Below are 13,920 nucleotides of genomic sequence, written 5' to 3' on the forward strand. Positions count from 1 at the left end.
TCTCAGGGAAAATTAATCTGCCATGCACTTCCTCATTCAGCATAGTACAGTATTGGTAATATAAAAAAATGGTCACATGCCTCACATCCCCACCAAACAAATGGCAAATTCAGGAATAAATAGATGGCTGGTTCTGGGCTGCGGCTGGTCGGATGGTAGGAACCGACCAACAAAACAGTGATTGTCCTGTGTGACAACAGAGCCAGCCTTAGGGACGGCATAATGAAAGCATTGTGTTGCACTTTTGTGGGTGTGGGCAGACTGAGCTGGCTGGCATAATCTGGATTCTATATGGGACAATTCCATCCCACTCTGTTACCATCCTAGCATGAAGAGGGGTTGTCTTATATGCATGAAAACACTGAAAGGGAGGGTAAGTGTAGCTAAACCCCCTTACATCCGTGTACAGTTTCTTTCTTTGTCTGATAGAAATGATAATAATGTCAAATAAAGTGTCCAATATTTTTCAGCCTATGTTATTTTTGCTGAATTCAAAATATGCTAGCTCAAGTCTAGAAGAATCTGAAAGTTAGCTAGAATGTTAGCTAGCTAATGGTAGCTAACATTAGCAACCAAATCAGCAACAACACACATTCATGTATTAATCTGAGTGATTTGTTTTTGCCTGTAATATTTAAAGAAAGGCACAACTCTTGTACAGGTATTCTGCCAGCAAGTTTTAAAGTCACTTTTTTTCTAAATAAAACTTTTTATGAATTATTAAATTCCTGTTTTGAAGCCTCAAGCATTTTTTTGGCATCATCATCTTGGTGTTTTCAAACCAGATCTAACAAACAAAAAAGATGGCGCACACTTATTACTTATCACACTCACTGTCAATCACAAGTCATACGCCACTGAGTGTTTCTTGTGTAATCTTCTTTTCTAAAACCTTGAATGACTGAAATTAGCAACATGAACAATGCTTTATTCAGTACGACTCAAAGTGAGTGACTGACATCATAAAGTTTTAAAGTCTGCGGGCCATTTTCTCCCAGAACTCTTTAGGACTGGAAGTCTTTTAGGAACCAGATGTCTCGCCATCTGGTGGCCATTAATAGGAATCCAAGTTAGAGGCACTTCCACGTTGTTTTCAAGCCAAAGACTTGTTTTATACTGTAGGTGCACCACATGAACGACTTACACTGAGATTAGGCAAGAAAAGTTACAAAAAATCAAAGTTACATCACTGGCAAAGTAGGAAACTGCAAGTTATTGTAAACCATCTTAGAAGAGCAGTTCTGCTTAGTTTTAGTGCCTAAAAACCAAATCAAACTTTACAAAAACAATACATGAACTGTAAAATAGTATTATTTAACATTATATTTTAGGATAATTTTATGAATTAGCTGCAATGCTAATTATTCCTAAGTATTTGTATAAAGTAGAAGTATAATTTATAGTCTTTCTCTGCACCACTGTCTTTTTGCAACACAACAAATTCCTTGTTTGTGTGATTAGTTTCTTATTAGCTGAGGATTCTGCTGCCCTATATTGCCACTACAATCTTTCATCATGGCCACATGTATCATAATTTGAATAAGAATTGTGCTTCATCCGTATTTAGATAGTGTGAACATCAAATAATCAGCCGTTTAACTTGCGTTGACCCCTGAGCTTCTATTAAAGGCTGAGGTTAAGAGATTCACATACATGTTCCTGTGTGCCCTCGGTGAATCAGACAAAGAGCTGCTCTCACCTCAGCATGATATCCTGTGTGTTGTCAAACAGGATAAAAGAGGAGTGGCTGGAAACTCTCTTTCCCCCAGCAGGGCTTCACACCTTCCCCTCCCCTCTCCCCTTCAATCTCCTAACACACCCCCTCTCTTCGCATGCGTCTGTGTCTCCTCTCCTGTGCTTTCCTTTAATAGCTGGAATGTGTTGCAGGATGGAGATCAAAGCATGCAGTGGTTTTACAGGATGGTCTTATTGCTTCACAGGTTCACTGACAGGGCCTCCAGACTCCAGCTCACACCGGGATGTCTCGCGTGATTGGCTACTTGATTGGCTTGCTCACTGAGGAGCTGTCTGCTGGATTGTCTAATTGGCCGACTAATTCGGCAATTTACACCTAGCAATATCACTCATGGCAGACTTTAAAGCTCGATTGTGGAAACTTAGTACAAAAGTATAAAATAGGTGAAAATAATTATAAGGGACAAGTTGATTTCTAAGAAATAAAATTCACATTTGTATAGTTTTAAACACTCTGCAATTTTGATGTGACAGTTACCTGATCAGACACGTAGCACATGAGCTAAGAGTAAGTAGGTGTATAAGCTTGTTACCTAAACCTGGAATAACTTTATGTTTATTGTATCCTACATGTAATATATGTAGGGGATAAATTATCAGCAAAGTTCACTGTCATTGTAAATTACTTAATTTAAACCAGCTCTAATGTTTAAAGCTGAAATATCTTAAAGAGATGTACCCTCTATTGTGCAATAAAATTACAGAATACACTGTTAAGGAGGGAGCATAAACGCGGTACTTACAACCTGCACAACTCTAAAGCAGCTTCAAAGTGAGAAGCCTGGCACAGTGCTTTTCAAATGTTGACATGCGGCTTTTTTTTTAATATATTGATCCATGCACACATGTGTGACAGGGTGCTCTGTGATGGGGCAGGTTGTGTGTCTTTCTTCTTCACAGCCACTCACCCTTCTTCCTGGCTTGCTAGAGGGATCTGTGAGAGCTTGGAGAGATTCTTAGCGTACTCCTCTTCTATCTTTATCCTGAGAAGGAAGTAGAGGGTGATTACCACACGGCATGTACGCAACAATGTTTCCATGTTCATTTCCTTTATTGTGCAATGCACTGATGTACATGAAAGAGCAAGCATAAAAAAAGGAGAAATGGTTTGTTTTTAATGACAATTGTATGGTTGTCACAGTAACCCGAGGACGAAGTGTGAACAAAACGAAACAGTAAAAAAGTGAACGTAGCAGATACCGTTCTCGAATGAACTCGGCCATCTCTTTCTGCATCTGTTTCCCCTTCAGCTGTTTCTGCAGCAAAACCTCAAATCCTGTAATGCAGCCGTTGCCCTGGGGATCCTTCTTATCAGCCTAACGAGATAAACAAGGCGAACACACGAGAAATGCAGTGAATAAACAAACGCTTAGCAACGCACACGTGAACATTAGACCTCAACAAAGTTGCTAAGTAAAATAAACAACATGCTGCATGCTCCCTCAAAGAGATGCCACCAGAGGAAACTGAATCAGGTGGCTTCACTGAAAACTGTAGAGCCCTTTTTGATTAGCGCTATTCTGCCACCATCGTCCTCATTCTTCAATCTTTCTGCGAAAAATTTCACCTTCAAAAGACATTTTAGCTTCTTTCTGCTCACTTATTCATGGCTCTGTCACATCAGAGCAAAAAGCCGTCTTGCGACTTAGTAAAATGAGTTGCTGGTGATTGGCAACCAGTTGCAAATAGTTGCAGTGACCATCAAAACAACAATGTAATATTATGATGAATATGATGATTATATGCATGATTAATATGATCATTATATGCATGATTAATATCATGCATATAATGCAAATTAATGATTTTTCACAATTTCTTGCAATATTATCACAAACAGATTGTTATTCAGTCACTAACTGGTAGCAAACAGATAACAGGCTGACTTAGTTTTATTACTGCTGTATCACTCTGAGCAACTCTAATTCATTGCACACAGTCACAATAATTCTGATTGTACTTTTGTCTCCGACCACCAATTTCGTTACCATATCGATGGCATTGCTGTTGCTACAATGCTTTATCAGAGCTCGCACCAGCTGTTTTCTGCAAACAGCATGTGTTTCCTAAACTAGTTGGATATTACCTTCCAAGCACCAAGTTTTTTAGCAGAGAGTATTTTAACAGCTTTCAGCTTCCTATCTTGGTTTCACTTCCTCCAGCTGTACTATGTTGCTCTAATGTCACATATCCACTGTATGCTATCTCATCTTGGGGTGAGCACTTCACTCACTGCAGCAAATAGCACCTTAAAATGCAAGTCATGTTTTTCTTAATCATTGGTTACAACGACATGAAAAGTGTAGAGAGGGACGACATGTAACATGCTTCTAAAAGTGCGCTGGCACTAAGAACCTTAAAGCTTACCTTAGCTCAGCGGTCTCCAACCTTTTTTGCGCCACGGACCGGTTTATGCCCGACAATATTTTCACGGACCGGCCTTTAAGGTGTCGCAGATAAATACAACAAAATAAAACTAGTACCGGTACCGAAAAAAAGAAAATTTATTCATAACACACGTGAAAAGACCAAGGAAAACCGAGTAACCGATAAAAACGATAACAAAATAACGCTGAAAACCGATAAAAACCCTGAAAACTATACATTTCACACCTGAGCCTCAACTCTCGCGGCCCGGCACCAAACGACTCACGGACCGGTACCGGTCCGAGGCCCGGGGGTTGGGGACCGCTGCCTTAGCAGATACAGTACATAAATATTTCCGATGCCCAGCATCCATGGGATGACCAATCCATCCATTCACCCTGTTTTTTCGATTGACACGAACCTTTTGAGGTTTGAAGTTGTCTTCGGTGACTACCCCAACAGTAAAACCCTAGAATACTGTCGCCAAGTGCTTTCTCATGAGGATTTGTCTGACTGTTGGGGTATTCTCTGTATTATTGCAGGGTCTTTACCCTACAGTATGAAGCGCCTTGAACTAAAAGATTGAGCGCTTTAAAAATGAAATTGATATTGGATTGAAAACACTTGATTAGGACTGTGTTTCTTAACGTTTTAGAGTTTTAATGGAGGACATAATAAGATGACATTTGATAGTGAGCTAGACAGCAAGCAGACGATGCTAGCTAAGACTGCGATGGCTAGACAGTCAACAGGATAGCAGGACTACATCTTCAGTGTTGGTCACGACAACGCACGATATTGCAGTAGCTATTTCAATGAAGTGGTGCTGAGTTGTACCTTTTTTATATACAGGCTATATTTAAAACTGTGTCTAAAGTCTCTTAACTTCTTCTGAAGCCTGTTAGAAATCACTTAAACACTGGACAGTGCGTACAGCTTTAATTGCAGAAAGCAGTCAGTAGACTGGGAGCTACACCATACATGACAAACTGACATCGGAGCTCAGAGAACAGATAATCCTGAATTTTGGGAACCGCACATTTTACAGAAAACCAGACGTTCCTGGACTCTCCCATCCACTTCCTCCACTCTCTCTTTCTTTCTACTGCATTGTCACCTGTGTTTGTGATTACAGTGTGTTACCACACAAACTGCACCTGGTAGAAATTACACTGCAGGGGAAGGAGATGTCCAAACAGAGCAGCTGAGGCCAGCTGGCCTCACTGTGCTCCAGCCAGTTACATGTAATGCGTTTTCCTGCTGCGCTGTGTCTTGGATGTTATTAAAGCCAATACTGATTCTCAGCGTGCAGTTGGGCCAGGATGACAAAAATATGAAATCACGATGCAAAATGAAGAGGATCCAGTGTTGTTTCTCATAACATGGACACGTAAGGATGGTCAACTGCAAATCTTTCTATATAAAAACTAAAATCATGAAAAGATTGTGTTTTTAAAGGTTCTGGACTTGATCTATAGAAAATAGTTACTTCTCAGGTAAACTTACCCAGAAGTAGTCACAGTAGCTCCATTCACTGGGTTTCAGTAGCTGTTGCTCGGGCATGCAGGCGGGTGACGGGAACGTCACACAGTTGATCTGCAGGAGAGAGGGGGGAGCGAGCGCAGTTTAACGGGGCAGTTTATGGGATCATGACGAATAACTTTGATTTCACACACCTGTTATTGCTCCTTGTGTTGACAGGCAGTTCACACGTGCACGCGCACTCTCTCACACATACACCTGCACTGCTATTCAAGGTAGCGCGTGCTCTGTTGCTCTGGCAACCCTCTCTCATCCGTGCAGCTATGAGAAGATGCCGATGTGAAAAAAGCCCAAACATTTACAGTCAAGCTGACATTGTTCGTTTACTTTTTTTCAGCGCTCGCTGTCCTCAGGGACAGCATTGTCAACACAGCGCCATTGTGGTTCTTAGCTTTTTTGAGGATACATTGTTCTGCTCTACAGCCCGACACTCTCTGCTCTGCTCTGGTTTCAGAGCAATCAGTGGGATGGATTCCGGAAGATTGCCTTTAATTATCGCGGCGTCGCAAATTGTCAGCAGCAGTGTTCTTGAGTTTGTTGGCTTCAAGTCTCCCCGCTGTGAAGCACTCATAAGCAGAGGGACTGCACACAACTGATGATGCTCTACTACTCTTTGCTCTTTTTGTTTGTTTTTTTCCAAACTTTTCCACTAGTGTGGAAAGGTAGCAGACAACCACAGGTAACCTCACCGCTTTCAGGAGTGAACTCACACAGTATAATAGATTCTCAGATCTCAGAGCTGCTTTGACAATTCATCGCTTCTAGGTTTAGCAGAACAAAAACGTTGCTTTGCCATGAAAATCTACACTTCGCTCTGCAGACTCACTTGCTGTCAAGCCAACTTATCCTCACAAGAAAAGAAGCAGAAAAGACGGAGCCCAGAAAAAAGTAGACACGTCTCCACAGTGAAGACATACATAAAGACACAAGTTTTCACTTCAGAGCAAACAACAGGAGCGTTCTCTCACATTCCCATTAACCTCAGGAGGTAATCAGCCTGCAGCGATGATGCACAGTTGCTATTTAACAAACTTCAGTGGCACCCTGGTCTAATACCAAAGCCACGCCTTTCAGGGGAATTCAACAAATATGGTTGTGCTGATGTCTTTTCCAGAGCCAATATTCTGACATGCTATGAGTTAGAAGAAAGGGGCCTCTAATTCAACCTTTTCTTGGCTTATGAAGCTTATAATTTGTTTGAAGTAATGGCTTCCTATTTAATCGCTGTGGAGGTCCAGAGGTTGAAAGCTACCAGGGCTTTAAACTGACCCCTGCTTTTCCTTTGGTGAAGATGAGGGCAAAGAGACTTCCAACTAAGTATCCAATGAAAGGCTTAGTTTGTTTGAATTCAGACACACACACACACACACACACACACACACACACACACACACACACACGCACACACACATATATAGAGGCACTGCTTCCAGCACTTTCTTTCCTGACCTTTGGTGACCCTAACAACTTACCCCTCCTCCCAGCAGTATCTAGTCTGAGTTTAACACTCACAGTGGGCACAGATTGGGATTTCTTCACATTTTGAAGCAGCGTGATGGCACATAGACACATAGCTCCACCTAATTATAGAATTCTGAAGGTGTTGTCTTAAAGCTAGAAGTAAAGTTACCAAAAATATGATGCAACATGTGAAAACCTCAACTCCAAAATGTTAAAGTTTTACTTAGTTCATAAACTTTCAGATTGACTTTTAATTCAGTTCAATTTATACAGCCTCAAATCACAACAACAGTCGCCTCAAGGCCTTTTTCAGCTTTATTTGATGGACTCAGTGAAGAAAGGACAGGAAAGCAGGGGAAGACATGCGGCAAAGGGGCGTGGACCAGACTTGAACCCGTCCGCTCTCAGCTGCTCAACGCACTGAGCTAAACCAGCACCCAGACGCTACAATAATACATACAGAGAAAAACCCAACAATCATATGACCCTCTATGAGCAAGCACTTTGGCGACAGTGGGAAGGAAAAACTCCCTTTTAACAGGAAGAGACCTCCGGCAGAACCAGGCTCAGGGAGGGGCGGGGCCATCTGCTGCGACCGGTAGGGGTGAGAGAAGGAAGACAGGATAACAGACATGTTGTAGACAAGAGCCAGAGATTAATAACAAGTACGATTTTAGATTTAATAAATCTTTCTTTTCTAGAAACGATTGAAGAAGTCAAACTGTGTCTTTTCTTTGAATATTGTGGTTTAGTAACAATGTGTAAAGATAAGTACTTGCTTGTAGCATGTTCATAGGATTAAAGTTCTTCTAAAAACTCCACTACGTTTACAAGAAGCCATCAATGGATCCCAATCGAGTAATCGCCACAAGCCAAAGACGGAAAAGTTGCCAGCATCATTAAGGGGGCAAATTTCACTGGTTGAATGGTCATACTCACAGCGCTCACAGCTTAAAAGGATTTGGGGCAAAATACATCAGAAAGTGTTCAAGAACACAGTTTTTCAAGATGCTGCAGACGGTAAAGTTAAGATTAAGCTGTTGATTGCATCACTGCCTGGCTGTTTAGTGCGCAGCTTGGATTCTCTGTCAGCATTGTTGCTGGCTTTCCCTGTGCTGCGTCACACATGGACGACCGTGTGTTTATCTGCTTTAATATAAGTGAACAAGTTACGGCATGTCCAGTAATTAGCACAATAATCTGTTAGTTTTCTAACGTACGTTCTTTTGGAGTTACAACATGTCATTAGCTGGATTGGTTGGTGTTTGGTGTTATCATGTCACTGAATACTACCGTATCAGTGATAAGGCTTACAATCAGTGTGCACTGCTTTGTTTTGATTTTTTACAATCCAGCAATCTTGGACAAATTGTTCCTGTTATGCTAAAATCCAGACTTTTTGTCTTATAAAAATAAAAGCTCAGCTTCAGTAGATTCACCAATCAATCAATCTTCCTTTTCGACTGATTGCATTTACAATCAAAGCTTGATCTCTAACCGTGGCCTCGAGGCCGAGGTGACAGGGATTTGAACTTGTCTGGGATTTTTAGTAGATACACCTATGGTATCAAGTAGAGGTGGGAATCACCATACATCCCACGATACGATATTATCACAATACTTAACGCACGATACGATATTATTGCAATTTTTTTAAATATTTTGCGATATTCAGATTCTGTACATAAAGGTAAACTTTATCAATATTCATTTTATCTAATATCAAAGTCTCACACTCAGTCTTTCTCTCATTTCAGTTTTATTGTTGACAAACTGAACGGTTTGTATTACAGTCTAGTCCAACTTAACTGAATCAACCATCTGGTACAATTATAGCTATTCTGAACTCTGCAGTTTATGAAAACTATGCAGCCCCTTCAGCAACTGAAGAATTTGAAAGTAAATTAAAACAAAATATAATTTTACATTAAATAAAAAAGTTTTAAACTTAATTAAAATAAAACATGTCTTAAATTAAAATAAGTAAACTGTCATGTTTATTGCTGCCAAAAACAAGTTAAACACATTTGGACAGTGAAGGAATGTCAGGATTCTTGCTCTTTGTTACTTTTTTGTAACAAAATATCGATTTCTGCTGTCCCTGTATCGATACATTATTAGCAAACAAAATATCACGATACTACACAGTATCGATTTTTTCCCCACCCCTAGTATCAAGTTGACAATCCTGCCATTTATCGACGTCGCCCACCTGCCCGCCTGGCAGAGTGACAACAATGCCCCATCAGCCTGAGGGCTGAAAATGAAACAGTGTTTCAAAGTACACACTTAAAAACTTAAATCTAAATTTGATATTGTTACTGAAACATGTTTTATAGTATTATAATCTAAACTGGTCTGGTGATGAGAATACTTCTTATTTATGTAGCTTCATCTTTTTTTAATTTATTCATCCTTTTATCCTCACTGTGATGTTCAAAAAGATAAACAACAGGTCTCTACCACTGCAAAGTGTGTATCTCCTGTGCAAGAAGAGAAGCGTGACTTTTCTGAAGGTCACCTGACCTCTTCAAGACTTCGCCGTCAGCAGACGGCATCAGTAGTAGCTATTTGATATCGACGGTTGCTGTTCTCACCTCCCTTTTCTCACTCCCGTTTCCTCTTATAACTATCTGCTTATCAATAGCATCGCTCTGGTTGCTATGGAAGCCAAGAAATGCCCCCTCCCCCTTACATTTCAAGCATGTTTTTTATACATATATATATATCCTGAGAAAATAAAAGCCTGGGCTTAATCCATGACCTCCTGGGAGCAGGACGTCTGCTATTTTCCTAGTGTGAGGCCAAACAGGAAGTAATGACCTGACAGCAGAGGAGAAATCATCTGGATGCTGAACAGGATGATGTCACTGTGTATCTGTACACTAGCAACTGAAAATAAGCATCGAACACTTCTCACAGGAGCGGACAGATAAAAAAACAAACAAACAAAAGCCTGAAGAGAAAATGAAAAGCATTTACAGCTACAATACAGTTAAGGTTTAGTTAGTTAGTATATGCACTGATGTATTTTAAATGATGCAGAAATCATGAGGTTGGATAAAAAAGTCCACCAGGAGGGATATCTGCATTTTTTTAGCTAATAAGTTCAGAAATAAAGACTCAAGTTCTTCCCTGCTGGTCCTTTAGGACTATTGTAGCGCTCTGGGGTGAGTTCATGGTTAGTTAAGAGTTCCCAGTAGTTGCCCCACTCACCGTGACCGTGGTCTCCTTGTTGTGTTTCCTCGTGGGCGACGTCGATCCTGGGCACTGCAGAGAGAAGAAGGACGCTCCGTCAAAAACTCCATCCTCCGTGTCAGACATGACTGCTCGGCGTACACACACCGCCACCCGCACATGCACACAAACACAGTTGTTTTCCAGGCGAGCGCTGTTAGCGTCTGTCTGGCGCTCTCTGTGCTCCTGGTGCTGCTGCTGCTAGTGTGTATGGATGTGTGTTTGTGTGTGTGTGTGTTGCTGTGCAGAGTAGGGAGGATAGTTCTGCAGAGCAAAGCAAAGCACGGCTTGCGTTCTCTCTTTGTGTGAATGTTGATGCATGTGTGTGTGATTTCCAACACTTAAGCTCAGAATAGAGTCATTTCCAGTGCTCCGGGATGAAGCAGCAGTGGGTGAAATAAATAAGTGTTAAACAGTAAAGCTAGATGGAAAGTATACGGAGTTTATCACCTCTTTTCCCACAAAATAATTAAAGATAGAAAAGGGCATAGGACCTCGAGTCATTAGCATCATGTGCGTGTTTGCAGTTTTTGAATGAGTGGGTTTGTGTACACGAGTCTGCGATGCAGAAAAGGAGAGAAGTGAGGTGACAGCGAGTGAAAAACTGGTGGGTGGATCCTGTATAACTGCACCCTGAGTGCCTGGTTAATTATGATCAGGGGAGCAGATACTGTAGGAGGGATTAATGTGCTCAAACTGCCATCAGCTGCTCCATTAATACCGAGCGGAGAAAGAGAGAGGTGGTCTGATCATGACATCATGCATCATCAGTATAGCTGTACATCGTTACATCTTTAATTGTGTCTAAACACTGGATATGGATCGAGTTGTGTTGGCAGACAAACTAACCTAAAGCAATGATTTTGCAACAGAGAAGCAGAAGCAGGGTCATTTATTATTATATCCACAATAACGTCCTGATAGAGCCGGACCAGTTTACTGGGAAATTGTTTTAAGTCTTAATCAAAGCGTCTAAACATCTTCGTTCCACCCTCACAGGGGTTATTTATCTCTTCTGCACTCCAATGCCATCACCAAGTACTTTGGTTAGTTGTGCTGCACCTGTGGAGCTCTAACCTCAACTTCTTGTCCTCATGTGTCCTAAACTGATACACTATGAGACAAAACTGAGTCATAGTACGCTTGTTCTTAAAATAAGCAGTTATCTACATGTGGCGGGGAGCATACAGCAGGACAAACAGACTGTTTAAATGTCATGCCTGTGAAAAACCTGGCAGGGTGGAAGATGATTTAGAGCACGAAGAGACAGCAGTGAGGCAAGTTTTCTCAAAACACCACTAATTTTAGACGCACAGTTAATTTCACTCCATGTGACATTTCACAACTTTTGTGCTAAATTTGGGGGACTCACATCACTTATGAGTTTTTGGGATAGTAAAACGTTAAAAAACAGCGACAGACTTTCTTCGAAAGGAGCAAACAAGCAAGTCTTGACAGCTGAATATCCACATCTTTTGCATCTATGCTTTCAGTGATATAGTCAAGGACAAAAAAGAATAAAATCAGACAGCTTTACCTGGGGCTCTGTACTGCTCTTCCTAACCAGACTGTTGTGTGAATGCTCCACATGATGCAAGGGACTACCACCTGAGTGAAATCCATTCACTGGAAAAACAAACGAGAGACACCAGGACAGATAAAGACAGGCAGAAAGAAAGACATTCAGGATTATATGGATAAGATGTAAACTTATTCTTATCATAAGGGAGTTTGCTCCTCATCTTTAAGAGCTGAACCAAACCACAACTGAACTGAACTTATTTCTGCTTTGTGGTCTGAAAATGCCTTTAATGGAACAAACACACATAATCAGTTAGCTACATTACACCAGCTTGTGGTATAGGTAAATCCACCACCAGGTTACATGGGGATGTCTTAAAGGTTTATATATGTAAAAATCTCAGTTTTACAGTAAATCACTGAATTGACATAATATCAGTAGAGATTTGGAATAACAAAGCCAATGGATCAGTTGCTAGCCAGAAAGAGGATACTGCTATAGCAGCTAATTAGCTAACTAATTTTAGCTAATTAGCTAACAATTTTAGCCTACAGCTAAACGTTGTTCATGTTGTTAGATAAAAAGAAAAAAAATAGTCGTGCTTTATTGTTAATGATCCATGTGACTGTGTTGACTTATTTATTTTTTTCATACATAAGAAAATCTAAAAAGTATTCATTTAGGCTATGTTCACACTGCAGGTCTTAATGCTCAATTCCAATTTTTTGATCAAATCCGATTTTTTTTGTCTGCTTGTTCACAATACAAATAAAATGTGACAGCAAACGTGCTCTAGTGTGAACCCTCAAAGTGGCCCGCATGCGCAAAAGAAGATGTCACACACAACGCGCTCTGTTTAGACCCAGAGCAAACAATATTGTTTGACTGATGGCCGTTAATATAAAGACTTCGGACTTTATGTTTCCCAATTTTTGCTTTAAGTTATTTTGTTATTTTCATAATAATGTAAATAACAAAATAATGATCCTTATTGCTGTATTAGAGGAGCGGTGCTTCAAAGGATAGTTGCAGATTTCTGTCAGAATCTGCAGATTATACAGTACAAATAAAATGTTCACATTTCTCCAACATTGTCTTCCCAACAGTTTCACTAACATCTACACTGGATGGCCAGGAAGCGTCCACGATGTATTCTCCGGTGCTGATAATTGGCGTCTGTCTTGTGTCAGTGACGTAAAAAAGACGGATTCAATGCGACCTGACCGTTCACACAGCAGTCGCTTTCTAAAACATCGGATATGTATCGGATTCAGTACCACATATGAAAGTGACCCAGGTCGGATTTGAAAATATCAGATTTGTGCCGTTCACACTGTCATACCATGATCGGATATGGGTCACGTAGGCTCAAAAAAGTCAGATTTGATGCGCTTTCGCCTGCAGTGTGAACGTAGCCTTAGTTTAAAATGTAATTTACAGGAAATGTCAATTTATGCTAACCTAACACATTTTCTAATAGTATGATTGTTTACAGCTTAATAAACTTTAATTGATCATTTGGTTTAAGAACCTGAAAAAAACCTTGGACGTAGCTTCTGGGTCAGAAGAACGAAGCCAATATCGAAGTGTCTTAAACCTGGATTTTAGCTGAAGGCCAGCAGATATGAGAAAACTATTCTCTGTTTTGACCTCGGTAAATATTTTATGTGGTCAGTCGCTCATTTTGGATCATGTTGAATAAAAAATTACACCTATTTTGAAAATCTTGGTCATAGTGCATTTGAAAATGCAGGATTACCTGTGAAAACAACAACAACCGCAATCCAAACAATTCCAACCACTGAAAAGAGACGTTAAATGGCTTTTACTAAGAATCAGCTAACCTCCACTTACCAAACACTCACACTGTAAACATGGCCGACCTTTTCTCCATTCTTTTATTTACAAGGCAAGAAAAGAAAAGAAAAGAAAAGTAATTTCTAACCAAAGTGAATGAACATAGCCCGCTTCCTGTATTTCACCACTTACAAACCTTACTGCTTCTTTCTTCCCTTCTGTCTTCTTTTAGGAGCAGA

The 13,920-nt window shown here is 40.4% G+C and overlaps 1 protein-coding gene across 3 annotated transcripts in view; it reads right to left on the reverse strand.

The window, feature by feature from the left end:
* The window catches only part of gas7b (growth arrest-specific 7b), a 76,494-nt gene that overhangs the window by 23,732 nt on the left and 38,842 nt on the right, over positions 1-13,920 (reverse strand). For all 3 annotated transcript variants that reach the window (XR_014875547.1, XR_014875546.1, XM_085169332.1), the window contains exons 4-8: positions 11,900-11,988; positions 10,342-10,395; positions 5,629-5,718; positions 2,956-3,071; positions 2,664-2,738 (exon numbers count right to left, since the gene is read on the reverse strand). Coding sequence is in view for 1 of the 3 variants with exons in the window: in XM_085169332.1 (XP_085025458.1) it covers positions 2,664-2,738; positions 2,956-3,071; positions 5,629-5,718; positions 10,342-10,395; positions 11,900-11,988 (424 nt within the window). In the remaining 2 variants the exon portion in view is untranslated. The remainder of the gene's footprint in view (positions 1-2,663; positions 2,739-2,955; positions 3,072-5,628; positions 5,719-10,341; positions 10,396-11,899; positions 11,989-13,920) is intronic.

Source organism: Neolamprologus multifasciatus, chromosome 8 (assembly GCF_963576455.1).
Source record: "Neolamprologus multifasciatus chromosome 8, fNeoMul1.2, whole genome shotgun sequence".
Lineage (NCBI taxonomy): Eukaryota > Metazoa > Chordata > Actinopteri > Cichliformes > Cichlidae > Neolamprologus > Neolamprologus multifasciatus.